General features: G+C 40.0%; 2 protein-coding genes across 3 annotated transcripts in view; both read left to right on the plus strand.

Moving 5' to 3' along the window:
• Nucleotides 1–18,782, plus strand: part of LOC127643798 (complement C3-like) — a 57,006-nt gene extending 38,224 nt beyond the window's left edge. The window contains exons 27-41 of the mRNA XM_052126689.1: nucleotides 529–612; nucleotides 2,363–2,519; nucleotides 3,698–3,861; nucleotides 4,078–4,236; nucleotides 4,324–4,383; nucleotides 8,335–8,425; nucleotides 8,562–8,610; nucleotides 8,844–8,934; nucleotides 11,225–11,314; nucleotides 13,774–13,879; nucleotides 13,985–14,074; nucleotides 14,774–14,851; nucleotides 15,275–15,358; nucleotides 18,074–18,206; nucleotides 18,466–18,782. Of these exons, the coding sequence (XP_051982649.1) occupies nucleotides 529–612; nucleotides 2,363–2,519; nucleotides 3,698–3,861; nucleotides 4,078–4,236; nucleotides 4,324–4,383; nucleotides 8,335–8,425; nucleotides 8,562–8,610; nucleotides 8,844–8,934; nucleotides 11,225–11,314; nucleotides 13,774–13,879; nucleotides 13,985–14,074; nucleotides 14,774–14,851; nucleotides 15,275–15,358; nucleotides 18,074–18,206; nucleotides 18,466–18,616 (1,587 nt within the window). The 3' untranslated portion in view covers nucleotides 18,617–18,782. The remainder of the gene's footprint in view (nucleotides 1–528; nucleotides 613–2,362; nucleotides 2,520–3,697; nucleotides 3,862–4,077; nucleotides 4,237–4,323; nucleotides 4,384–8,334; nucleotides 8,426–8,561; nucleotides 8,611–8,843; nucleotides 8,935–11,224; nucleotides 11,315–13,773; nucleotides 13,880–13,984; nucleotides 14,075–14,773; nucleotides 14,852–15,274; nucleotides 15,359–18,073; nucleotides 18,207–18,465) is intronic.
• Nucleotides 18,783–20,082: 1,300 nt separating this feature from the next.
• LOC127643812 (C-type lectin domain family 4 member E-like) lies at nucleotides 20,083–24,374 on the plus strand. Of its 2 annotated transcripts, none has more exons than XM_052126707.1 (5): nucleotides 20,083–23,012; nucleotides 23,216–23,497; nucleotides 23,592–23,695; nucleotides 23,776–23,876; nucleotides 23,970–24,374. In XM_052126707.1, the coding sequence occupies exons 1-5, from the start codon at nucleotides 22,847–22,849 to the stop codon at nucleotides 24,103–24,105; spliced, it is 789 nt and encodes a 262-aa protein (XP_051982667.1). In that variant the 5' UTR covers nucleotides 20,083–22,846; the 3' UTR covers nucleotides 24,106–24,374. The 2 variants fall into 2 exon arrangements, with proteins under 2 accessions (XP_051982667.1, XP_051982666.1); XM_052126706.1 differs by having other exon boundaries at nucleotides 20,084–23,012; nucleotides 23,213–23,497.
• Nucleotides 24,375–27,987: the final 3,613 nt, after the last annotated feature.

Raw genomic sequence — 27,987 nt, forward strand, 5'->3', positions numbered from 1 at the left:
GCTGCTCTGTGAGCTGTATGAGAAATGGATTATACCATTAGATGCAAATTATATGTCATTTTTCATCTGAAATGATGCAAATAATACGTCATTACATGAGGTTCACTTAAGCGATTTGGTACGATTGTGTTCATATCAGCAGCGAACCGTACCAGAGTTCACGTGAACCGTACCCCAGACCACCTTTATAGGGGACCAGGGTGCGGTTCGCAGGTGCGCATCCGAGTTCGGAAAACAGTGTTCACATTATCCAAACGAACCAAACTTTGACGTCATTCTACCCTAGATGCACACCAAAAGTGCTAGTGTGAAAGCACCCAAAAAGTGGCCATTAATTAGTAGGCTGTGGTTAAATTTTAGTCTGGATAATCTTTGGAATAACACTATGCTGCCCACCAAAGCATTAATGCAGTAACTACACCCACACTAAAACTGAGGAAAAGACTCCAGATACTCTTGTTTTTTGCTAATGTTGTTATATATAATGTTGTTGTTGTTGTTGTTGTTGTTTTGTATGTGTGTGAATAGTGTCGAGGAAGCTATCTCTGTCAAACAGCATTTGTTCTTATGGCACTTCAGGAAGGCACTGACATTTGTTCAGAATCTGTAACAGTAAGTATTAGAAAATGGTAGAAATTATCAGCATATTTCTGAACATATACAGTCCCTAGGAAGTGCCCTAATGAACTTCCAACTTAATAAGTGAATTTATTTACAGCTGCAGTTATGTTCTTTAATTTCAGACATTTTCTCACCAACCAGACTTTTAACTATTGGCACAAATTACTGTATCATATTTTAATTATATTGGAAACGCTACAGAATAGTGCATCTACTTGAATGGGGAAAGACTGAAATCTCCAAAACGGTCGATCAAGATAAAATCTGACAAAAATGGTGTCAACACACAACACACACACAACAGCGATGTGAAACCTCTTAACACTATTTGTATGTATGTGGCAGCGGGGCGTGGTCAAGAGCCCGTCCGGGGGAGAAAGCGGTAAGGGTGCTTACACCGGAGCTAAATTATGTCTCTAATTTCAGTGAGCACAGGGAGAGTGGCATAAAAACGGCCACAGAACCTCCAATTGGGGAGAGAGAGATCGTTTATGGACATGTCCGTCATGTGTGTGTTTTGTCTTTTAAGTTTATAATTAAACTATTATTTATATTGTCAAGCCGGTTCTCGCCTCCTCCTTGCCCGTCTAAATTCCTTTTACACTTCCACCTGAGGGGGAGGGCGGCGGGATGGTGTAATGGCAGGGGACATCCACCGCCTTGCGCAGGGGACTGGTCACGAAATTAGAGACAGGTGTTAGACATAATTTACTCAGGTGTAAGCACCCTTACCGCTTTCTCCCCCGGACGGGCGCTTGACCACGCCCCCGCTGCCACAATGTACAAAGCAAGACTTGTGACAGAAATCACGTACTTTGCATACTATGTAAGGCACATTTTAATTACCACAGAAGGACGTCAAGTCTTAACTATCAGGAAAATGGAGAATGAGACGTGTTTGTCTGCACCGCTTTTCATGTGGAGATCAAAGTGGCGCTTGACGCTGACGTTGATGTATTGACGCGAATCAAGAACGCAGCTTCACAATTGCTGTAACAAAGCGGAAAGCCACAGTCGACCAGCAGATTAATGTTGCGGAGGATGAGAGTTTAAGAGATTTAATGCGCATTGCAATGAATATGCAACTTATGTTGGGACTAGTTCTTTCAATGTTTCCCACTTAGACTTCAGGAAACGTTTAAAATTACTCGAATTGGTGGTTTTAGTGCATTTCTATCTTGATACTGTGTAAGTCTTTGTTTGGACCATGTTACTAAAGCATTATATTTTTACATATTGTTTTGTTTTCTTTCCTTCTTAAGGAAATGCATTTTGACAAGAAAAGAAGTAGATATAGTGTCAAATTTCAGCACTCAAATTTCAGACTATGACAAATTATGCGATTAATCACCATTAAAAAAAATGATTGACTGACATCACAAATTAATATACTATTTTATATGATTATCAAGCACTATTATTATTTTCCAAAGTAAGGTACATATCACTCTTTTCTGATATAGTGCACTCGCTGCTATTCACTATAATAGGAATTAGTGAATTAGTGAACGAGTTAAGGATTTCGGCACAGCAAATAACTTAAAATTCTCATCACATTGTGTACAATGCACATGAGACTATGGAACTTAAGATTTTCTATTTATGCTGAAGCATTTTACTTCTTTTAAGATGTAAAGGCAAATGTGTTGCATAATGATAATAAGAATAATACATTATTCATGTTTTGCTAAATAAAGCACTTCAAATATTTTAATACCAAAAATGCTCTTCACTTTTCCAGGATCTTGAAAGAAGCAAACAGGAAGCAATTGTATATATTGAGAATCACATCTCATCTTCATCAAATCCCTATGATGTTGCCATGGCATCTTACACTCTGGCAAATGCTGACAAACTGAAAAAAGACATTTTTGAGAAGTTTTTGCAACACTCTTCAGGTGAGAAAACAAACGTAGAAATCTATATGCACACGCATGCAGAACATTTGCAACTGTTTTGTGTACATTGATTTAAACACATTTGTCAAATATGCTATTTATTTCTTTATAGGTAAAGCTGTCTTACAATAATACAAATAAAATAAACTGGTGCACCTTTAAAGGGACAGTACACCCAAAAATGAAAATTCTCACATCATTTATTCACCCTCGTGCCGTCACAGATGTGTGTGACTTTCTTTCTTCTGCTGAACACAAATGAAGGTTCTTAGAAGAATATTTCAGCTCTGTAGGTCCATACAATGCAAGTGAATGGCAGACCAGAACTTTGAAGGTCCAAAAAGCACATAAAGTCATCATGAAAGGAATCTATAAGAGTCCAGTGGTTTAATCCATGTCTTCAGAAGTGATATGAAGACATGAACATGTAATTATGGATTACTTTTATGCTGCCTTTATGTGCTTTTTGGAGTTTAAAATGTTGGTCACCATTCATTTGCATTGTATGGACCTACAGAGCTGAAATATTCTTCTAAAAATCTTTATTTGTATTCAGCAGAAGAAAGAAAGTCACACACATTCATTTTTGGGTGAACTGTCCCTTTAAAAATGAATCAGTCCTATCCTTTAAAATATCTCACAGTATTAGATTTAATTACATACTGTACTCAAAACCCAGAAAAGTCTTCATGGACACTTGAAGGTTTTAGTTTTACCAAAGCTTTATTCTATGAGATGTTAAAATACAGTACAATGTGTGTGTGTGTGTGTGTGTGTGTGTGTGTGTGTGTGTGTGTGTGTGTGTGTGTGTGTGTGTGTGTGTGTGTGTGTGTGTGTGTGTGAGCATGTATTTATCACTTTGTGGGGACCAAATGTCCCCATAAGGATAGTAAAACCCGAAATTTTTGACCTTGTGGGGACATTTTGTTGGTCCCCATGAGGAAAACAGCTTATAAATCATACTAAATTATGTTTTTTGAAAATGTAAAAATGCAGAAAGTTTTCTGTGAGGGTTAGGTTTAGGGGTAGGGTTAGGTTTAGGGGATAGAATATAAAGTTTGTACAGTATAAAAACCATTATGTCTATGGAAAGTCCCCATAAAACATGGAAACACAACGTGTGTGTGTGTGTGTGTGTGTGTGTGTGTGTGTGTGTGTGTGTGTGTGTGTTACTATAGATGGTAGTCACTGGATAGTTCCTTCAAATAACATTCACACGCTGGAGGCCACTGGTTATGCGCTACTCACGCTTGTGAAGATGAACGACTTAACAGCTGCAAGACCAGTCATGAGATGGTTGACAGAACAGCAGGGGCACATGGGAACCTATGGAACCTCACAGGTGAAATACTTTTGGTTCTTTACCCTACTAGGCTACACACTTTATGCTTTGTTGGAGCTTGACTAGTATACAAAAAGACATATTAACACAATATCCATATAAAAGCACAAAATTGGTATCTTGAAGTGGAAGGAGATACACGTTTATGACTTTCAGGTCACCTGTCATGCTCCTCTAACTTGTTTTTTGCTATTGTCTATTCTCTCCTAATCTCAGGCATCAGTTGTGGTCTTCCAGGCTTTGGCAAAATATTTAGAGAAGGTGGAGCAACCTAAAGAATCTGCTCTACGAGTTGTTCTCACCTCTAATTTGAGACGAAATCCGACTGCACTAACATTTACCAAAGGGAGCAAAGATCTTCAGCGCTCAGACAGAGTAAGGAATGGTTGAGGAAGATAGATGTGAAGATGTAGACACAGCCCTATTACTAAACATTAATATATTTGCCTTTTTCTTCTGCAGTTTAATGCCAAAGAGAACATAACTGTGGAAGCATTTGGCACAGGAGAGGGATCTATCTCTGTAAGTTACTGGTCTTCTTCCGCTCAAGGCTGATGTTCTCAAGAGCACTGTGTCAGTTAAAATAGGTCACCCAAAAAATAAAATTTCTCTCATCATTTACTCACCCTCGTGCTATCCCAAATGTGTGTGGAGTGGTGGTGGTCTAGTGGTCTAAGCACATAACTGGTAATCTGGTGATCAGATTTTCAGGTTCGACCCCCACAGTCACCACCATTGTGTCCTTGAGTAAGACACTTAACTCCAGGTTGCTCCGGGGGGATTGTCCCTGTAATAAGTGCACTGTAAGTCGCATTGGATAAAAGCATCTGCCAAATGCATAAATGTAAATGTGTCAAGATAATTTACAGTATGTGCCAATTCAGCCACTGGCCTGTCTACAATCCATAAGTTGGACGAAGTTTATACACAGCGCCTCAACCCACGGAGGAGGCATCTGTCGTTATCACTTTGCTTGTCCCAATAGAACGTTCGACCGCAGAAAGCGGCCATTGCAACAGAGTCTGGTAGCACCCACATGTCACTCTAATGGAAGAAATGGACTTCAGTGGTTGAAGTCCCTTTATGGAGTTCATCCAGCACTGAAAAGGTCTTGAACATGCCTAGGGATGCCACAATCATGAGCCCCTGTGAAATGTTCCCACCCTTATAATTGCTAGACACTGGCATAATGACAGAATGCGAGCTGGAGATAGGCATGCCTGCATCTTTCGTGAGTATAACTCCACACCTGGAAACGGAGTCTGTTGCCTTGGCAACAAGATACTCTTGTCTAGGTTGACTCACAGCCCCAGGTTGTTCAAATGGCTGAGAACGACATCTCGATGTTGGGCAGCCAGACTCTCTGAGTGAGCTAACACCAACCAATTGTCAAGTTCATTCAAAATGCGGATGCCCTGAAGCCTCAAAGGCGTCAGAGCGGCATCGATGAATTTCGTGAATGTGTGTGGCGCCAAAGCATGTCCGAAGGGAAAGACGCAAAATTGGTACACTTTGCCAACAAACGTGAATCTGAGAAAATGCCCGTGCTTCGGCGTAATCTGAATATGGAAATAAAAGCTGCACTTTATTTGTATGTGTGTCAACACTCTGAATCGACATTTCATTACAGTGAAATTCAAACATCTCCCTCAGAAGGGGGAATCTTATCTATTGCCCCTGTTCTCAAAAGAGAGTGAATTTCCCAAATCAAGAATGGGGATTCCTGACCAGAACCATGCTTTATCATTCAAATTACCCAATTCAATACATTTATTAACTGCTGCCAAGCTGCTAGACGGGTAGAGAGGAAATAATGCATGATTCTCTATTGTAGCACAACATGTAACCCTAGATTGCACTTTTGGTGGCTGACCTGTGGAGGGGAGCCTTTGCGCCTCTAATACTGTGGCTGATTGAATGAGATTTAATAATATTTCTATTATAACGGGGAAGAGTGTGTGAACCCTGAGGGAATTATGAACACTTGTGCTTATTGTAGATCAAATCCTGTTATGCCTGTTCCGATACCCTTGGTCATGGGGACAGAAGCCGAATTTGACCAGTCGAGGATAAAAAAGGGTAACTCTGAATGTATTTACAGCAGGGACACTCAGATAAACCCATCTTCCCTACATTAAAATGGGGATGAATGTGAGAACATGGGGGAAATTGGGAGCAGGTTTGCCACAATGGAAGCAGCATTCTAATGGGGGGACACTGTGTTATGTGTACACTTGTGCTAGTTGTACATTGAATTCTGTTACGATTGCCCCAAGGCCCTTGGTGTTGGACGCAATGGCCGAATTCGGGTTGAAAAAGCATTTGTTGTTTACTTCAAACAAAGTTTTCTTGCCCACGGGGGATAGTTATGTATGCCCCAAAACACTCGGTCAGGGAGCAGAGATGAAAGTTTGGATGAGAGCTACCCACAACATGATTTACAGGGGAAAGTATGATTGAAACACAGTTTCGAGCTTTCGAGGTTGATGAATGGCGACCAGGCTCCGAAGAGCAGACCAGGGAGTGACAGGAGCTCATGAATGACCCATTACATCTACTGAACGGTGCTGACCCAAACTCCAAGCACTCAAGTATCCAGAGATGCAAATGTGCAGGGGAAAATGTTTGCAACCTCATTTCATAGAAAGAGGCATAAACCCTTTTCCATAATCTCTTTCGCTAGAAAAAGCATCGCTTTGACTCACGTTCCCCAGCACGAGCCACGGGGGGAGATCGAAGGAAAAAACAAGCAGAGCTTTCGATTTATAAACTCAAACACATACTACTTAAAGCGATGCACTTGGTTGGACTGCAAAACCATTGTGTGCAAATCCAACAGCTGTTTGTCAGCATCCTGCCTCCTGTTGTTTGTCTCCGGGCCTCTAGAGGTCACCTGTGTTCCCCTCTGCCTTAGTTCTTCCTCGTGTGTCCTTGTTAGCGTTATCCAGGTCACCTGTGCCTTGTTTCCCCTTGAGTATTTTAGCTGTGTTTTTTCCCCTTGTTCCTCACTCCGTTTTTGAGTCTTGGCTATGTGTCTCCTGCTGTGTCCCACCGAGTCCTTCCAAGTTATCCAAGCTATCCCAAGTAAGCTGTTCTTAGTTATTTGATTTAGTTTTTTTCCCCTCGTGGAGTTATTTTATTTCTCTCCTGTTATTGTTTGCATTATCTCTACTGTTAGTAATACCTCTTTCTGAGAAGAACTTTTGTTGGATTTTTTTTGACTTGCAAAGTACCCTTTTTTTTTTTTTATAAATCTACTTGGCCTGGAGTATTGCCTTGAGAGTTTCGTTTGGGTCCAACATTACCTCCTCTGAAAAAAAGAGCAGAGATAGCAATCGGTGTCTCATCTCTCGCGTAATCCATGAAATGGCAAAAGAAAAGAAGTTCAAATATCTCTTCTTTCCCTGATAGAAAACCACGAAAAAAATGGCACAGACAAAGCACTCTTATTCCAGCCTCCTTGTTCTGTGGCCGGGGTTCACTGGTCCATGTAGGATCCCCTCTGCCACGAGCAGTGCTCTGAATGGGAAGGGGAGAGAGAGAGGTGCAGGGGCTGTGCCTCCATTGCTTTATTCGTGTGCATTCTCCCAGAGCGACACAGAAAAAGACAATAATGTCAAAGGGTCCCATTTTGTATTCTTACCGTCCAACAACGAATCCTCTCATACAGCGTTTCTTAATGGCGACGGCTCACGACGTGTGTAGTTCTCGCATGCATTGTTCATCAGAAATTGGCCATCGAGATAGACCTCAGAGCATGTCTGACGAGATTTACGCTTTTGCTCAGGGGGAGGGCGATAAACACGAGGAGAATTCCGGTGTCCATCCGCACTCCATCTTATCAGACACAGAGCCGAAATCACAAATGGCTCCAGCACATGGAGCTCCAAATTCTGAGGCTGTAGAACTGGAACAAGTTGGACAGCGCTTTGTGGCGAGAAATTGCGAGCCTCGACGAAACGCCGTTGTCCTCGTCAGTCCATTGTAATGCTGAAAGCCAGATTGAAATTGGTATAATTGTACGCCATTTCAATGACGTATTTACGCTTTTGCTACAAAAAAGATAGAAAAATAATCCTTGCTTTGACGTGGGTCGCTAGTAACAAGCACGGGCTAAGACAAATCATGCGCTGAAGAACAGAAAATCAAATGGTGCCGATACGAGCGCCTATAAGGACCCATTACGTAGTCCTTGTGGGCGTGGCTTAAGTGCCATCAGCCAATGAATAGGTGTGATTGTACAGGGGTGTCAGACCATGTGATCACTGACAGGTATTTGCAATAAACTCCCAGTGAAACACGGCTTCAAATATACCATGTATGGAATATGTGAACTTGTGAATAATCATCATTCCCGACCATCATTACAACATGTTAAATTGTTACACTGGACAATAAATGTACTGATTAGAATCAGATTGCAAGTCCTTTCATATTCAATTGTTGTTATTGTTGCTTTTGTATCTCTCACAGGCTGTGACCTTTTACTACGCAAGACCTATGAAGAATACCACCGACTGCAAAAACTTTGAGCTCAACGTGACTTTTAAAAAAGAACCCAAGTGTACATCACCTTAACATTTACTTAACTATGAACTGTTATCCCTTTTACTATGTGCACAGGTTTACAATCATAGTTTTATCATCGATTCATTGACATCAATACACTGTAAATCATTTATTTCCATCAATTCTTGCAGGTTCCAATGTAGACGCCCAAGAAAGTTACAAGCTCACCATTGAAATCAGGTCAAATGAAAACAAATACAATATCACAATGACATTTCTTTGATACTGATAACGGACATGCCGACTTCCTCTTACAGTTGCCAAGATGATGTTATCACAATCATGACTCTACAATGCTTATAATTATTAATGCATACTAATTTGAATCACAGAGGGTGTTTATTTGATCATATGGAAATGGCAAGAGTAAGTTAATCTGTGACTTCTGTTATTTGTGTGTCGTCTCTCCAAAGGTTCCTGTCACCTGATCACAATGCCGGCATGACAATTGTGGACGTCAGCATGATGACGGGGTTTAAACCAGACAAGGAAGACCTGGATAAAGTAAGACATGAACCAGGAAGATGTGACAGAAGAGCAAAGAGTCCATGTGTATCAGATGTTCCTGATCACAATTTAATTAAATATCCTGATGGCATAAAATAATAGTTCACCCAAAATGACATTACTAAATCAATGTCACTATTTCAATCACCATCATGTCGTTCCAGCCCTGAAACACAAAAGGAGAGGTTTTGAAGAATGTACTGGTGCTCTTAACTCCCTCGAGCGCACACGCTTAAAGCAGCCAGACTGTAACGTGATGACTCGAGACTTATTGAATCATAATATATGTGTCACTGTGCATTTCTTTTTGTCTTTACTGCACTCACAGAAGTATAACCAAGTGAAAAATACACTTAAATACAAAATACACGTATATTTAAGATGCATTCTCTTAAAGTCTAAATATCTTATATGCTGCTTCTCAAGTAAATTTATTTTTAGGATTTTAAATGTAAAACAAGACAAAAACACTTGATAACATCTTTCTTTACTGAATTAAACTTAATAAAAAGTATTTTTCCCTTTATTTCTGTGAATATCATTTAGAGGGATTTTTAAAAGATGATTTTGAACTCTTTATTGTTAAAGAGTTCAAGCTGAATAATTGGTTAAGAGCTAATGATTAATTGTTGTAATAAATCGCCAAATAGTCGAATATTCTTTCTAATAATTATTAGAGTAATAGATTCTCAAATTAAATGTTAGTTGCAGCCCTACTCTTAGTGCAATGACTGTAAAAGGGGAGCTTCAAAAAGAACGCAGAAGCACAACCACAAGTACCAAAAAATGTCACTCATATACAGTAACTAAACTCAGCAAAACAAGACACTAATAACTGACAGATGGCAATTAAGGTCACAGTTATAAAAGCTTAGGACACTAAAGAGACCTTTATACTGACTCTGAAAAACACCAGAAGAAAGATGCCCAGGGTCCTGCTTGTCTGTGTGAACGTGCTTTAGACATGCTGCATGGAGGCATGAGGACTGCAGATGTGTCCAGGGCAATAAATTACAATGTCCGTACTGTGAGACGCCTGAGACAGCGCTACAGGGAGACAGGAAGGACAGCTGATCGTCCTCGCAGTGGCAGACCACGTGTAACAACACCTGCACAGGATCATCCGAATATCACACCTGTGGGACAGGTACAGGATGGCAGCAACAACTGCCCGAGTTACTCCAGGAACACACAATCCCTCCATCAGTGCTCAGACTGTCCGCAATAGTCTGAGAGAGGCTGGACTGAGGGCTTGTAGGACTGTTGTAAGGCGGGTCCTCACCAGACATCACCGGCAACAACGTCGCCTACGGCCACAAACCCACCTTCACTGGACCAGACAGGACTGGTCTTCACTGACAGTCGTGGATTTGTCTCACCGGGGTTGATGGTCGGACTCGCGTTTATCATCAAAGGAATGAGTGTTACTCAGAGGCCTGTACTCTGGAGCGGGATCGATTTGGATGTGGAGGGTCCGTCATGGTCTGGGGCGGTGTGTCACAGCATCATCGGACTGAGCTTGTTGTCATTGCAGGCAATCTCAACACTGTGCGTTACAGGGAAGACATCCTCCTCCCTCATGTGGTCCTGCAGCTCATCCTGACATGGCAGTGCCATCAGCCATACTGCCCGTTCGGTGCATGATTTCCTGCAACACATTAATGCCAGTGTTCTGTCACAGCCAGTGAAGAGCCTGTATCTTAATCCCATTAACACGTCTGGGACATGTTGGATCGGAGGGTGAGGGTTAGAGCCATTTGGTTGAAAAACCAAAAGTTATCGAATTAATTCAGAGGACTTGAAATATAGCACACGCGTCGAAAGGACTACTTTTATCATGCTTATGCGTCCTTTTTAAAGCTTGAATCTTATCCCCGTTCATTGAAATTGCATGTAAAAGAGCAACAAGTACATTCTTCAATGTTTCTATTTGGGTTGCATGAAATTGAGAAAGCTATACATGTTTGGAACGACATGGGGGTGAGTAAATACATTTTTATTTTTGACAATTTATTTTAAATATTCATATGTTTCTCAATGATACTGTTTAAGAATTAAACACACATTGTAAGTAAAGTGTAAAATGTGTTTTCGTGAATTTTACTATTTCACACTAAAATTGTATATTTTAGATATTTTAGACTGTTTTTCATGTGAAAGAGTAAAAATATGTGTTTTTAAGAGATCATTATTAAAAATGCACACATTGTCTACTGTTGTAGTAACATATTACAGTGATTATTAGTATGGAATCAATTTTGGAAATACATGTTCTCTTCATTCTCAGCTAGTGAACGGAAAGGACAAATACATCCACAAATATGAGCAGGACAATGAGCTGTCTGAACGAGGATCCCTCATCATCTACCTGAATAAGGTAAAGTACCTGTTTTAGAGCTACACAGAAAGTCTATGCTACCATTAGCATTCCCTTCATCTCAATGGCAGTTGCTCAGCTGGCGCATGCCATCGCAGAAGTAGGCGATTTGAAATCTGAAATCACACAAATTCTCGGGCACATTTTCAAATAATTATGTTCATGTTCCTTATTATTTCACTGGTCCTAGTTGGGTGTTGGATTCTGCACGGGGGCCAATCTGAGGACACATGAAAAACAATTGCGTGCCTCGGCCACCTGGTGGCGCTATACCTCTCTAACTAGCTCTAACTATGGAACCGTTTGTCCGATCAACTTTCAATTTTGCATGCAGTGTCTTTGTCCAATGTCCCGTGAAGGTCTATGAGAACAGTCTCATATCTTAAAAAACATGGCTGCCATCAACCAATCAATTTATAGTAGCTATTAGACAAGGTTAAAAAAGGCATATCAAAACAAAACATATATATACAGAGGTTTAGTTATAGTAGGCCTATAATATTTGTTCACAATACAAATATAACATCTGTGTTTTAATAGCTTTATTTGTTTATATATGAGAAATATTCATTTCATTGAACAATAACAGTGAGGTTTATTATAGATGCACCTATTTCAACTTTTGACTTTTCACATTTCTTGACAAAATTAATGAATAGAACTTTTCTGTTTCTCAGAATTCGCGTTTGTCAGTCGTCCATGATTTTAGTTCGTCAATCTTCCCCTTCTGTCAATATGACGGATAATGATTATGTGTAGCGCAACCTCTAAAAGCATCTAGCACAAGTTTGCATAGGAGAACAATTGCACAGACACATGAACATGAACAGACACGTGTTTTGTTGTAAACAGCCCACAAGACAACTGACAACCTCATGTGGGCTACTGAATATTTCAAACGGGCCGCCAGTTAAATAGGCCTGGCCTAGATCAATAGTAATTAAAAAATTAAATAATTGAACTTTTTGTTCAGCTTGACTATAACAGGCGTGTGCATGGCCTAGTTTACCCAAAAGCATACTCTTAAACAATTACTCCTGTTTTCATCAAATTGAACATATGCAACGTGATTCTGGAGAAACATACAAAATATCATAGAGATTGGACAATAGGAGGCACTATAACAGTCAAGAGTGTTAACCTGATGTTTCTGAAAATTATGGTAATTTATTTCTATTTTAGGTACTAAAAAGGTACTTTGCATACATGGCTGGAGCAGTTGTGTGAGTCAAATGCAAGTTCATGTTTTTGTGTGTGGCAGTCAGTAGGGGACAGTCAGTGCAACTCCAGCTAGACCAACAGCTGCTCAAAAAGACAATAACGTTGATTATCTCCTAACAAGGTCACATGTCAAGGTCTGGGTAGATTCGAAGGTGAGTGAACAATCAGTTCTCGTAGTTAACGTGTTGAATGCAGGAGAAATGGGCAGGAGTAAACTCCTGACGACTTTCACAAGGGCTGAATTATTATGGCCATACGACTGGTTAAGGGCATCTCTGAAACGGCAAGGCTTGTGGGGTGCTCCCGGTCAGCAGTGGTGAACATACCTACCAACAGGTGTCCGAGGAGGGACAAACCACAAACCGGCGACAGAGTGTTGGGTGCCCAAGTCTCATCGATGTGCAAATTTAACGAAGGCTATCCTGTCAGGTCTGAACTGACAGGTCTACTGTGGCACAAGTCACAGAAAATGTTAATGATGGTTACGGGAGAAATGTGTCACAACAGTGCATCGAACCCTGCTTTGTTTGGGGCTGCGTAGATGCAGACCAGTCAGAGTGCCCATGTTGAACCCTGTCCACTGTCGAAAGCGCCTACAATGGCCACGTAAGTGTTCAAACTGAACCTTGGAGCAGTGGAAGAAGGTTGCCTGGTCTGATTAGTCCCATTTTCTTTGACATCATGTGAACGGCTGTTCTGCTGGGATGCTCTCTGTCCGGCCATTCATGTGCATGTCAATACGTGCCATCTACCTAAACATCATTGCAGACCAGGTACACCCCTTCATGGTAATGGTATTCCCTGATGGCAGTGGCCGCTTTCAGCAGGATAATGCCACACTGCACACATTGTTCAGGAATGGTTTGAGGAACATAATTCCCCAGATCTCAATCTGATTGAGCATCTGGGGGATGTCCTGGACCAACAAGTCCAAACCACAGCGGCTCCAACTCGCTTCTTAAAGGAATTGAAGGATCTGCTGCTAATGTCTTGGTGCCAGATACCACAGGACACCTTCAGGGGTCTAGTAGAGTCAATGCCTCTGCGGGTCGCTGCAGTTTTGGCAGCACACGGTGGATCAACAGCATATTAGGCAGGTGGTCATAATGTTTGTGTATGTCATTAATGCGATTAATCGGCATATCGTCTAATCAATTGACAGAGCTAAATGTTATGTAATTAATAATCTGATTCTTTGAGTGAATATCTGTTGATTATTCTCTTTCATTTCTTTTCAGGTCTCAAATATGAAAAAAGAAAGAATTGTATTTAAAGTGCACAAGATGTTGGAAGTTGTGTCACCTCAGCCAGCCGGAGTCTCTGTATATGAATATTACTCAAATGGTGCATGAAGACACACAATCCAACTCTCTCACACACATTCACACGGAGTTGAAAAAGGATATTTTTCAGTCTGACAGACTTTAAACTTTATTTGTTTTGTTTTAGAGAAACGTTGTGTGAAGTTCTATGATGCAAAGAGAGAAGAGGGTTTGCTAAGCACTGTTTGTAAAAGCGAGGTCTGCATTTGTGCTGATGGTGAGTTACAGAATGTGTGTGTGCTGTGAAAAGGAAAGGGTTCGAGGAATGGAACAATTCAAACTTAAAATACTACCTTCATGTTTTTGCCAATCAAAACATTGGTCTTTGAAAAAAAGCCCAACCTGGCAACACACCTCACCTGAACAGAACGCAGATGTCTAGGGATATGTTTTTAAAAGTTTAACTTAATTTAACTTAACACAGCACCTTAAAACTGTGACGCTTATGGCACAGGAAGCTGAAAAAACAGCGAGGTGTGATGCAATGTTCAAAGAAGTCTGTTTGTAATTTTACAAAGACCAAACGTTAAAAGATAACCTAAGTGTACCACAGACAGACTAACAAACTTAATTGGAAAATGGATTGTTATGGACTGTGGGCCAGTGAAAGTTTCTGCACCAATAATGTAAATTAACAAACATTTTCGTTGACAACCCTAATTTGCATCAACCAATAATTTGAAGAACAAAAACATGTTGCCACAGTAATAATATTCCAATACTGTAACATGTTCCCCTAGTGAAAACTTAGCATGTATTTCAAAGTATTTACATACAGCAAACTTTCCAGATTATTGTGGTAATTGTGCTATCGACAATTTACCAGTACATTTGTGGTTAGCTATGGTTAGCAAAGTTTTGGTTGTGTAACAGCAACGTTATGTAACCTCACACCACTCAATGTGTTCTTCTTTAGAGAACTGTGCTGAACAGAAAGTCGATGTGCCCTCCGTAGAACAGCGCAGACAGACTGCCTGTACAAACACAGATTACGGTCAGTATATCTTCAGAGTCTGTTGGATGTCACGTGTGGATGATGGTTGGTACTTTTACCTGTAACCCGCCAAAAAGGTGTATAATAAACTTTAGATATATTGCCAATGCATTTGCCTCATCAGCATGGCTCTTGAATTAGTTAAGAGATGTACCTGTAATATTTGCCAAGTAGTTGGTCATCATAACTGATTTACGTCGAGGTAAGTAAGTGGGCACTTGTTATATTAGGATTGTCATGCCCAACCCCCATTACAACCGGCCATGCCTTTGAGTTTAATTTGTCTTTCCATGTGTGCGCTGTCCATGGTGCTGAAGTGTCTGTGAAATGGGGAATCCAGAGAGATGCTGATGGGTACACAAAGAGATTTCTTTCATTATTTGATCTATGCATTTATTATTATCTTGTATTTCCATTTCTTAGTTTATGTAGCAGCGTTGGACCAAATTAAAAGATCCAGCAAGACCGATTTATACACGTTTAGCATCACACATGTCATCAAGGAGGGTAAGTGTTTGCATTTTTTCTAGACACTTTTAGTGTGTTTTTTTATATATAAATATGTGTGTTTGCATGTATGTGTATCCAGTTTTGCTATATTTATGGCACCAAATGTCCCCAAAAAATTGGAAATGCTAAAAAACCTGGTTAGTAAGTGGTGCTGTCCCCACACTGCTCATGTATGGCCGAACCATGTTGACTGGATACCGTTCAACTCCAAATGGTCCAAAGAATTCAAAAAGACCAAGCTTATAAATTTAGGCAAAAATGATTCAACTGTTATAAGCAAAATATTAATAAATATTAAGTAAAAATATTTGTATATATTTCACAATGACCAGGTGGTGCTGTCCTAAAACTGCTTGTGTACCCTTAGGGCCTCACGACGAGACATTGCAAAAAAAATTCAATCCGCCAAAGCGCTGCCAAGATAGAACCTCACATTTGCCATCATCACGGTCAACTTTGTAAGGCCATTTTTGTGAACAGTTTAAAATGTAAAAAAAAAGTTTTGATAAATTAGGTGTTGCTCTATCTGAAGAACACATGGGTACAATTTTGTGCAGATCTGACAACATTTGTAGTAGTAGCAGTGAAAATGTCATTACATTTCATTAATATTTGAAATGGCAGAACATCTGGTCCGGCGGAAACCATAGTATGCGTTTGAATTGTCATGAGCCAAGTGATCAGTGGAAAAAAAAATATTTTGTTAAGACCATTTGGTTAAAAAGATATTAGCATAAAGTTTGAGAGTTTGAAGGTTTGAGATAGTGAATTTGGTATGGTATTATATCTCTACTGATGATCCAAATCATTATGACCACTCACAGGTATAGCGAATAACGTTGAACATCTAACAAGGTCACATACCAAGGTGTGCATCGCACCCTGCTGCATATGGGGCTGCGTAGCCAAACTGGTCAGAGTGCCCATGATGACCCCTGTCCACCATCAAAAGTGCCTACAATGGGCACGTGAGCATCAGAACTGGACCTTGGAGCAGTGGAAGAAGATCGTCTGGTATGATAAGTCCCGTTTTCTCTTACATCACGTGGACAGCCATGTACGTGTGCAGTGTTTACCTGGAGAAGTCATGGCACCAGGATGCACTTTGGGAAGAAACAAGCCGGTGGAGGGAGTGTGATGATCTAGGCTATATTCTTCTGGGAAACCCTGGGTCCAGCCACTCATGTGGACAACAATTTAATGCGTGCCAAATACCTAAACATCGTTGCAGGTACACCCCTTCATTGTGATGATATTCCCTGATGGCAGTGGCCTCATTCAGCAGGAAAATGTGCCCTGCCACACTAAATACATTTTTCAGAAATGGTTTGAGGAACATGATGAAGAGTTCAAGGTGTTGCCCTGGCCTCCAAATTCCCCAGATCTCAATCCAACTGAACATTTTTGGGATGTGCTGGACCAACAAGTCACAACTTACAGGACTTGAAGGATCTGCTGCTAATGTCTTGGTGCCAAATACACACAGGACACCTTCAGGGGTCTTGTAGAGTCCATGCATCAATAGGTCGGTACTGTTTTGCAGCACTTGGAGGACCAACAACATATTAGGCAGGTGGTCATAATGATTTGGCTAATCCGTGCATAATCTACATGCCTTGAAACTTTAACTGTGTGGTTCCTGAGATAAAATAAGAATACTAACAGATACCATATGTACCACTGCACTTTTGGTGCATGGCCACTAATAAAGCATAACATGTATTGTTGTTGATTTTTAAATTCCAAAAAGTTTAATTTAGGGGTAGGGTTAGGATGTGAGGTTAGTGCAAGGAATTCTATGGTTTGACCTCATTTAGATGAAACCCGAACTCAAACCGTATCAGAGACCACGTTACCTGACCTTATCCGGGTCAGACTTTAAGCCTGAGCCTGAAATCGCTCACTCTCTTTATAATTTCTTCTCCAAGCAAGTATTGTTGCAATAGGCTGTATTTTAAGTAAGTATCATAGCGTACGATCATGTCAGTTTTGTAACAGAAAACATAGATGGTTTTAACAAGGTATGGCGGCCCCTCAGCACACCACAGCACTTTGAGCACAGTGTCAGAAAAGCATGATATAAATGTAACATTCAATCATTCAGAGCAGAAGGGAAAAAACATTGGCTTACCGTTTATCATGCGCCGAAACTTTGCTTGGTGCAAAATAAATCTGGAATCATGTGTAAAAATGTTTTCTGAAGTCCTCTTTGCAGCATGAACTTCTTCAGAACATCAAATCTTTGTTACACCTGTGCTACGAACAAGCGAATGACCGACTGAAACAGAATGCAGGTTTCTTGAAATTCGTTTTTGAAACTTGAAGTGCCTTAAAACTTGAATTAAAAATATGGCGGTCCTGTGCAAGATGCTGAAGAAACAACAAAACACTCTACTGCCATCAAAGACGTTTGTCCAAACAATGGAAAAGCATAGCAGACGCACGCAAAAACACATTCTGTGTGAACAGCCCCTAATTTGTCAGTTCGTGCATGTCTGTGAGTGCAAAACTAGTTCAGTAGGCCTGTTTATTTATTTATTTTTTATTACAAACCTGAACCCGAAGTCATACTTGAAAAACGGACCTGAACCCGACCTGAAACTCTGCAGGTTCTTGGATCCCATCGGGCCGGGGTCGGGTTGAAGACCTCTAGGGAGTATGAGCCGGACTGAGAAAGAGAGTGAAACTATTTTTCTGTCTGTGTTTGATCAGGTTCAGAAGATTCTGTGGAGGGCCAGCAGAGAGATTTCACAGCCCATTCTCGGTGCAGTTCAAAGTTAAACCTCAAACAGGGCAAGAGTTACCTCATCATGGGCCCCACGCCCACCAGAACCATGCAAAAGATGTGAGGCACTTTATCATTAATATAAAGAAATTATTTAGGATTATTTTATTTCTAAATACATTCATTATCAAGGATTTCACTTATATTGTGTGTGTATATATATATACTGTATATATACAGTATGTGTGTATATAGGCGATCTTCTCACTTTAACTAATTAACCTACTGGTAATGACAGCAGTATGTTTTCTATATTAATCATCCCAGGGGACAGAAAGTTCACCTGCTTTCTGAATGTTGTTTGCCTTGTCTCCTGCAGTTACTGGTACACACTTACAGCACAGACGTGGTTGGAATACTGGCCTACTGATGAAGAGGGCAAGGGACCAGATAACAACATGAAAGAGAGATACAGTGGCATGTTAGACATCAAGAATATGTTTAAAGTTCAGGGGGGTTGCAAAACATAAACATTTCAGAATATCTGTTGTTGACCATGCTTCAGGCCTTAGAATAAACCTATAGTTAATGTGATGACCCTTTGGTGCTGTACAATGCTTCAGGACTCGCCGAACAGGCAATCATGCAAAATAAAGCAATTCCCAGTACAATAGAACGTACATTTGTTTTTATTTTTCATTTGCTCCAATGCGGAGTCGAGATATTATCGAGCCTTCCTTCCTATTTCCAATGTTTTTTCTTCCAATTCCAACCAGTTTTTGAATTCTATATAGACGACTACCCCTTAACTCCCCATCCCAAATCTTCCGCCATTTCTTAATCATTGACCCTCTTATTATTCTTTTCATTTCTTCTTTACCTAGTTCTACATTTATGTCTATATTTATGTGACCTAATGCATTCTTGGCCAGATGATCTGCTTTCTAATTGCCCTCTACCCCTATATGTGCCGGTACCCATAAGAATGAAACGATTATTCTATATTGTCTAATTCCAAACATACTCTGTAGAATCTCATAAAAGTAATCTTGCCTCTATGTTGATTTACCACTTAAACTCAATAATACAGAATATGAGTCTGTACATAGTACTGATGGCTGAATTTCCTCCACCCATTGAAGAGCCATCATAATTGCTATCATTTTTGTTGTATAAACAGATAAATGGTCACTTGTCTTTTTAGCAATTCTGGTCTCAAAATGGGGAGTGAATATCGAAGCCGCTGTACGACTGGATTCAGGGTCTTTAGATCCATCCGTAAAAATTGTAATCTCCTGACAATATTCCTGATCCAGATACTGTTGTGTCATCTCGTTCTTAGGTGCCACTCTCTCATTATCATTCAGTTGTTCCAGTAGCTGCAAGTCAACTATTGGCATTGGCAAAAACCAATGAGGAGTTATTGGAATTGCCACAGTAGTACTGACATCAATTCTTGTCAGTCCCATGTCCTGGGCCTCTTTTTGCACATACCATCTACAACTTGTATCATCTTGATTTTGCACTCTTTCAATACCTTTTTAGCTGGATGGGCATCATGCTATAGGATGTCCAGTATGCTATAGCCAACTTGAGTCTACGGATTCCCATTGGCATCTCTCCCATCTCTACTTATATAGCTGATATAGAAGAGGTTCTAAAAGCACCACAACATACACGCAAGGCTTGTGCATGAATAACATCTGCCTTTTTTAATAAAGTTGCTGATGCAGATCTGCATAATATACTCCCATAATCAATTATTGATCTTAATAAGTGCACAATATATGCTCCTTAATGCATGGCATCTATCACCCCATTCCACTTCCGTTAAGCACCTCCTTATATTTATTCCTTTCTTAAATTTATCAATTAACTTCTGTTTATGTACAGCAAATGTCAATTTCGTATCCAACCATACCCCAAAAATCTCATATTTGAGACCTGTTCTAACACTTGTCCATATAGATTTATTCAAACTATCTTTTTTGAAAAGCAAGGGGTCACCAAACTAGATTACGCAGCCCGGGCAGTCAAGGGCCCCCTGGTAGTCAAGGGCCACTGGGCACTGGCCCCTGGCCCCATCGGCCCAGTCGGTGACTTAAATGAAAGTCAAAAGCTGAGTTTCATCCAGACTGAAGCAAAAGCTAGAAATTTCGGCAAGCAGAGAATTTGTTAAGCAGGGTTGTTGTCACATAATTACTATATTTGAGGATTTGTTAATAGTTACTTCATGGGTAATTTTTCAGTTTCTACTGTTTATCATTCATATGTAGACATTTTGTGCTGAGCACAGTGTGTCTTGGGCTCATATGTGTTTTATTGGTGATTGGCATCGTCGTGCAACAAACTCACGGCAGAGAGAGACCTGTTGAAGCGGAGTTGTACATACATAATTCGAGTAAAACCAAACTATAAACAGGTTGCAGGTCAGTTACAGTGATTACAGTACTGAAAAAGAGCAATTACAGTGGATATAAAAAGTTGACACACCCTTATGAATTTGCAAGTTTTTAAATGTAAAGACAGAAATAGCAACAATGTAAAAGTGATCTACCAACAAACTTTGTGGAAGCACCTTTCACATTTATTACAGCAGCAAGTCTCTGTTAACTTTGCATGTCTAGAACACTCTTCTTTGCAAAAAAAGTTCCTTCAACTTGCAAGGGGATCTCCTGTGTGCAGCTCTCTTTAGGTCATTCCACAGGTTTCAATGAGATTAAGGTCTGGGCTCTGACTGGCCCATTAAAAGACTTTGCTTTACCTCAACTTGAATGTGTGCTTTGGGTCATTGTCATGTTGGAATGTGAAATCCTCTTCATCTCAGCTTTCAGACAGAGGCCAGCAGGTTTTGTGCCACAAATATCTTGATATTTGGAGCTATTCATTATCCCATCTATACAGAGCAGCTTCAACTCTTTGGTTCAGAGGAAACTGGAGTTGGAGACTGAACTAAAAAAATTATTCTCAAAAAGTTTTGTATAAATTAAATTACTGCACATAGTTTCACTTTCCTTTTTTATTTCATTACAAAAGGTTTTGAATTGGTGACTTGGACCAAATAATAAAGAAAAGCAGCCAATAAGTGCCCAATATAGATGGGAACTCCTTTAATACTTTTTAAAACGCATCCCAGAGAAGTTGCTTGCGAAAATGACAAGAGTACATGTCTGCAAAGGGGGATTACTTTGACGATGCCAAAATATAACACAGTTTTGAATTATTTTGGATTTTTAGTCATAATTAACATAATTACATTTCTATTATTCCATAGTTGTGATGACTTTATTATTATTATAAAATGTGAAAAAACAATTATAATAAAGAATGAGTAAGTGACCCCAAACTTTTGAATGGCAGTGTAGTTTCGGCCGGATTGAAGCCAGAGTAAATAGAACTTTACTTTTAAAGCACTTTTACTTTCCTCTCTTTCTTAATTTCCTTTTTTTGAATGAATAAATGCAACAATGACTGACATTGTATCACAAGAATAGCTGCTCTGTCAGCAAACAGTACTGGAGTATTGTTTAAAATAAAGGTCAAGTGTGTGAGAGCCCAAATACTAGGACGAGTCAGCCAGTAAGTAATGTGTATTTTCTTTGAACAGAAATTAAGTTAAATTATTGAAATCCTAAACACTGCCCCCAGTGGCCAAAGTGGTAAGTGTTGTTGGGCGTATGGGCACAGGTGAGCTATATTTCCCCGCCAAAAGCTAGTTGTGAATCGATTTGTTTTCAGCTGTACAGGATCCAATACAGTGAAGAGAAATGCATGTTTTATAAACTGTACCCCCCCCCCCCCCCCCAACCCAAATCTCAAACCTAAACCTAACCATCAGCGGAGTAAAAATGTAATGTTAGAGGGGAAAATGCAACCTCCGAATCGTGCTCATCACTAAATATGCGAATGTGATTACTAACTGGATTCAACTGGAACCCGGGTCTCCTACATTGCCAACGCAATGTGCTTAATGTGCCCTCACAGGGGAAGGTAAACACGCTGGAATCCATGCAAAAATGTCTGATGTCTGCATAATGTGTCCGATCCTACGGTACTGGAACGCTCGGAAACAACATGCTGACTTCCCGTTTGATCATATTGTGCCCGGTTCTCAAAACAGTCCCAACCCCATCATCCTTGTTTTTGCATGGATTATAAAAAATGCCATACTGCTTGAGAAAGACATTATTTACATTTACATTTATGCATTTGGCAGATGCTTTTATCCAAAGCGACTTACAGTTCACTTATTACAGGGACAATCCCCCCGGAGCAACCTGGAGTTAAGTGCCTTACTCAAGGACACAATGGTGGTGACTGTGGGGATCGAACCAGCAACCTTCTGAGTACCAATGTATTATACAGAGCACTTATTACAGGGACAATCCCCCCGAAGCAACCTGGAGTTAAGTGCCTTGCTCAAGGGCCCAACAGTGGCATCTTGGTGGTGCTGAGGCTTGAACCCCCAACCTTCTGGTCAGTAACCCTGAGCCTCAACCACTGAGCCACCACTGCCACATTATATTACTTTCACTACAAGCCCATTAAATTAGTTCCTCAAAAAAGTCATGTGATGAAAAAGTCTTGTGACTTTCAAAAAATTCCACATTTATGAAAGTATCTGATCCACCGTTATGAAATTAACGAAAGTAGCAGAATAGTCTTTTGATAGAGGGAAGACAGCAGTTCAACCTTAAATCACAGCACACATCAGCAAGAGGTTCATTGCCTCTTGTTGGTCCTCTGTTGACACTGACGGCATGATGGAACCGGAGGACATTTATCAAAATGCTGAAGTCATAAACTGCATCAAGGCCAGTGAGAGAGACCCGAAAACAGAAGATCTGCACGCGAATGAGGACACTATTGGAACTCGAAATTCAAAATTCTCTTTCATCCAGACTCAAGCAAAAGCTCAAAATCACGGTAAGCAGAGAATTTAGTGTGACACAGAATTGGTGTCACATATCAGAAATAGGGAACCTTCATTTTCGTCTTGACTTTGCCAGATCTTTGTAGTTATAATATGACCATACTTCTTAAAAGCTCTATATATTTAGAAATGTATTGTTCTAATCATATGGAGTTTATTGCTATTTTGAGTGGTTTTTCCCCATGTTTTACAGCAGGAAGTGGACGTTTTGTGCTGAGCACTGTGTGTCTTGGGGTCATTTGTGTTTTATTGGTGGTCGGCATCATCGTGCAACATAACAAACTCATGGAAGAGCGAGACCTGTTGAATCTGAGTTACACAAACATTGTTAATGAGTACAACCAAACTATAAACAGGTTGCAGGTCAATTACAGTGAACAGAATCTGGCAAACGTTCAGTTACAGAGCAGATTCAACTCTTTGAATAAGAAGAAACTGCAGCTGGAGACTGAACTAAAGAAGAAGAACTCTCAAAAGGGTTTGTATAAATTCAGTCACTACATAGTTTCATTATTTAATCGGTTCATTGTTTGTAAATGATTAAGTCTCTTTCTGTGTGTGGAAACGGTCAGGCTGGTATTTCATATCCAGTGAGGAGAAGAGCTGGTCAGACAGCAGACAGTTCTGCAGGGATCATGGTGGAGATCTGCTCATTATCAACAGTGAAGAGGAACAGGTAGAGTTTGTGGGTTTGTGTATTTGTTTGTTAAAGGAGTGAAAGAGATGAATTACACTATAGCCTGTTTTTATCCACAGAAGCTCATATCTTCCTTCAATCAGAATGTGTGGATTGGCTTGTCAGACATCAAGAAAGAGGGTGACATGAAATGGGTGAATAATTCACCGCTGAATGGAGGGTAAGTGTTGAACCACTCACAGTTGTAGTGTGTAACTCGATTTCAGCATGCTTAGGATCAGAGTAATTGAGAATCTGATTACTTGTTATTCAGGTTTTGGAAAGAAAATGAACCGAATAACTTGGGTGGAAATGAGGACTGTGTTGTTCTGGATCCAGCATTACCGGTTCTGACGAACTGGAATGATCTTCTGTGCACACATAAGAAAAAATGGATTTGTGAGAATTAGCCGTCATAGTGAAAACTTTCTGTTCCGTTATTTGAGAAGGTGACACTGGAAAAAAAATTCCCTTTTTTCATATTAGGCTTGGTCATTTTATTTTTTGTCTTCAGTCATTTCCAAAATTATGGAGAATTTTTTTATTGTATTTGGTTCAAATGCAAATAAATATGAATTTGTTGAACAATATTAATGCATGAATTCACTACATCATGTTACAACTAAATATAGTCATTTAGCAGATGCTTTTCTCCAAAATGCAGTCAGTAAATACCAATAAAAAGCCAATGAATAGTTTCTGTTTTAAACTGTCTTTGTGTGCAACCCTAGTGTTCACTGCATAGGGTTCGTGGGGTTCGTTGTTATAGTTAAAAGTTGTTGAGCAGTGGGTGTGGGGGATGGGGGTTGGGAGTTCGTTGTTCATGCCCAAAAGGGTTTTCAAGAAGAGGGGATCACCAAACTAGATCACGCAGCCTTAAAGCCCAGGACACCACCTGACAGTCATGGGCCCCCTAGTAGTCAAGGGCCCCTGGGCACTGGCCCCATCGGCATAGTCGGTAATCAATTTTTTATGGTTGTTTCAGGGTTATAGGGTTTAGTGTTAAATCATCATGGCAATGAAGTTGTAAAATTGGATATAACACTACACAGAATAGGTAAATTACTTTATTATACTAAATCATAACATGCATATCATTTATGCGTTCACTTCCAATCCGGGAGGCGTGAATGAAGCGAATGGCGTGATTCAAACATCAGTTTAAATTTGTCATGCCTATCAGCATTGAGATTGTACGAATGTCACTGACGTACTGACGTAGTAGCAGTAGAAATCTGGAAAAATGGTTGTAGCGGTTTGTGGGCACCCGGAATTGTACGACACAACATCATACATGTACAGAGATCGGAAGAAATAAAGACATCGCTTGGAGGAAAGTGAGCGAGGAAGTTGGACTACCTGGTAAGTTCTGAAAATAAGCGCGTCTACTTGATTCCAGCTATTGTTGTACTTTACTATGAACCAAGTCGTAGAAGCCCCTCCTCCTGTCTTTTTCCAGAAGAGAAGGGGGAATACTCACGGGTTCGAGTAACTCACGCAAACGTAAGTTTAAACACATTTATAATCCAGCGGTGAAAGTCGCGCGAGAAATGCACAGTGAAAATTCTCTTCGCGTTGTGTGTGAACGCACCATAACAGTAACCCAGATTTATTTAAATACAAGGAGAGACAGGTAAATTACATTTTTGTGGAAATCAACTTTATACCACAAATGCTGTCAATTAAGCTTAACTTGTATCGAACCTGAAATATTACTTCAATATGAAATTCGATAGTAGAAATACGATTGCCATTATTTTCTAACTACAATAATACATATTTTTATATGTATGTCATTGGCATCAGCATCATTATAATAGTGCATTTATATTTAGTCAATTAGCAGACACTTTTATCCAAAGCAAGTTACAAATGAGGAACATAGCAAGCAAATTGTAATACAAAGTTCAACAGCATCTGAGTTGTATTGGCATGTTTTCAAGGTGGCTGGAGTAGTATAGGCACTAACGGAGAAGAAAGTACTCACTTGTACAGTAAGTGCAAGTTAAGTTCAATAGTAAGTGCAATTAGTGTGGATTGCTCGTAGAACAGATGGGTTTTCAGAAGGTTCTTGAACGTTGAGATGGTAGCAGCAGATTGTGTGAAGGTTGGAAGTTCATTCCACCACAGAAGAACAGAGAAAGTAAAATAGACTTGAAGCCTCTTTGTGATGGGACCACTAGGCACCGCTCGTTCATAGGTCAAAGAGAGCGAGTTGGAACATCGACTTGTATAAGCGAACTGAAGTAAGTGGGTGCGGAGTCAAAGCCTTGAATTTGATGCGAGCAGCTATAGGTAGCCTGTGGAGTGAAATCAAGAGTGGAGAGACATTTCCTGCTGATTGAAGACCAGATACACTGCTGCATTCTGGACCATCTGCTGAGGCTTAATTGTGTTAGCTAGGAGGCCAGCCAACAGAGCATTGCATTAGTCCAGTCTTGAAATGACCAGAGGTTGGAGCAGGAGCTGTGCAGCTTATTCAGACAAAAAAAAGGTCTAATTTTCTGATGTTATAAAGCACAAATCTACAAGACCAGGCAGTAGATTCGATGTGGGCGGTAAAATTAAGCTGGTCATCAACCACCACTCACATGTTCCAAGCTGTTCTGGTTGGTGTTAGTGTACTGCTTGAGGAACACCAATCGTCAGTAGGTGTAGCTTGGACATCTCTCCTCTCCAGGAGATCTTGAAAGATCTGCCAATGAGGTATGACTCAATTCACAGTCTGAAAATAGGATGGGGGCTATGTTATGGTCATGTGAGCAGATAGCAGAGAGAAACAGTGAATAATAATATGCGAGGGGGTTTGAGACTATTTAATTGCACCCCAACATAGCAATATTGACTCAACTAACAAGTGTTTAGGAAACCTGTTTGGAATCAGCTTTTAGTAATAGGCAAGCTTCACTATTACTATTGCTCATATGTTATTTTTTTTAGGTTAGGGTTTAGGGTTTGGGTTAGGAGCTTACAATAATCAACGTCATTTACAACTAAAAGTCTATGCTTTTGGCGCCACACTTTATACGTTTCACTTAAAAAATACTACCAGCTTTGGCCACTGGGGGAAGTAGTTCAAATTTCTGTAAGCAAAGATCGATTTTAGCAGCAGAAACAGCTGAAAATGTCTCATAGACATAAGTTGCTTTCCAATCAAAGTGAGATGTGGTATATTCCTACTTGAAATCTCAGACCATAAAGCATTCCACTGCCAGATACTCAGTGAACAATAAATCAGTAATCGAAGAGGAACTCTTGGGTATATCTAGGGACCAGAATAGTGTAGACTTGGGGGTGGAATTTTGACTTAGACCAGTAATCAACAGCTTAATGTTGACCTAGCAACAACCCAGAACACCCTAGAAACTGCACAGAAAATACTGGGAAAGCTGCCAACATGTGTTGCAGAGTTTTGCACAACCTAACGAGAAGTTATACGCATAGGACTGTTTCTTAAGAGAAGAAACCACATCCTCTTTAGGGGTTGAAATACAGTACTCATCATCCTAAATATCATTTGCTCATCTGTGAAGGCAAAGCAAATAAAGGAACCGCAGCCCATCTATGAAAATTCTGAATGCATAAACTGCAAAAAGGCAAGCAGAGTGAAGATGAAGATATTTATGCTAATAAAGATACACCTGGACATCTAAATATAATTTGCAGCCAGACCAAATAAAAAACCCAAAACCACAGTAAGCTGAAGGTTTAGTGTAAAGCAGCGTTAGTGATACATGATGCAACAAATGTTTGACGAACTGTGAACTGTTGAATACTTTATTATTTTGATAAGTTCATTTCTACAAGCCATATGTCATTGTTTTGTTAAAAATTTTGTTTATCGATTAATATTAGTGATCTCAGTCGATTAAAATATTTATTCACGATTAATCAGCGAGAATGAAACCGATGAAATTTGACTATATTTACTTATTTTCCCATCAAAATGCATTTTGTTCCTTAGGATATAAAAAGAAACAATATGCTAATAATGTTTTATCATCTTTTTCCAAATAATGCCTTCCACAGGATAACGAATGACATGCACTATGCCATAAATTTAATAATATTAAACATACCAAAAAGTCTTAGTGGGAGGTTGACTAATGGAAAGTACTAGTCCCCGTATGTTGTGTAGTCATTTCAATGCACATTAAGGATGTTTCTCAATGTGCGTTCTTATGATGCGTTCTTTCGTTCTTGTGGACTAGTCCGACGTCATCGTCCACTGCAATAGTTCAATGCCAATACTCAACAACGCAAGTACAGAGAATTCATAAAACTACCTGGAT

The sequence above is a fragment of the Xyrauchen texanus genome, chromosome 5 (genome assembly GCF_025860055.1).
Source record: "Xyrauchen texanus isolate HMW12.3.18 chromosome 5, RBS_HiC_50CHRs, whole genome shotgun sequence".
NCBI lineage: Eukaryota > Metazoa > Chordata > Actinopteri > Cypriniformes > Catostomidae > Xyrauchen > Xyrauchen texanus.

Bases quoted from the DNA above. Each gene is read 5' to 3' on its own strand.
- LOC127643812 (XM_052126706.1), top strand. From the start codon at position 22,847: ATGATGGAACCGGAGGACATTTATCAAAATGCTGAAGTCATAAACTGC. The intron at 23,013-23,212 runs GTAAGCAGAGAA...CATGTTTTACAG, and splicing joins AGCAAAAGCTCAAAATCACG to CAGGAAGTGGACGTTTTGTG. The intron at 23,696-23,775 runs GTAGAGTTTGTG...TTTTATCCACAG, and splicing joins TCAACAGTGAAGAGGAACAG to AAGCTCATATCTTCCTTCAA.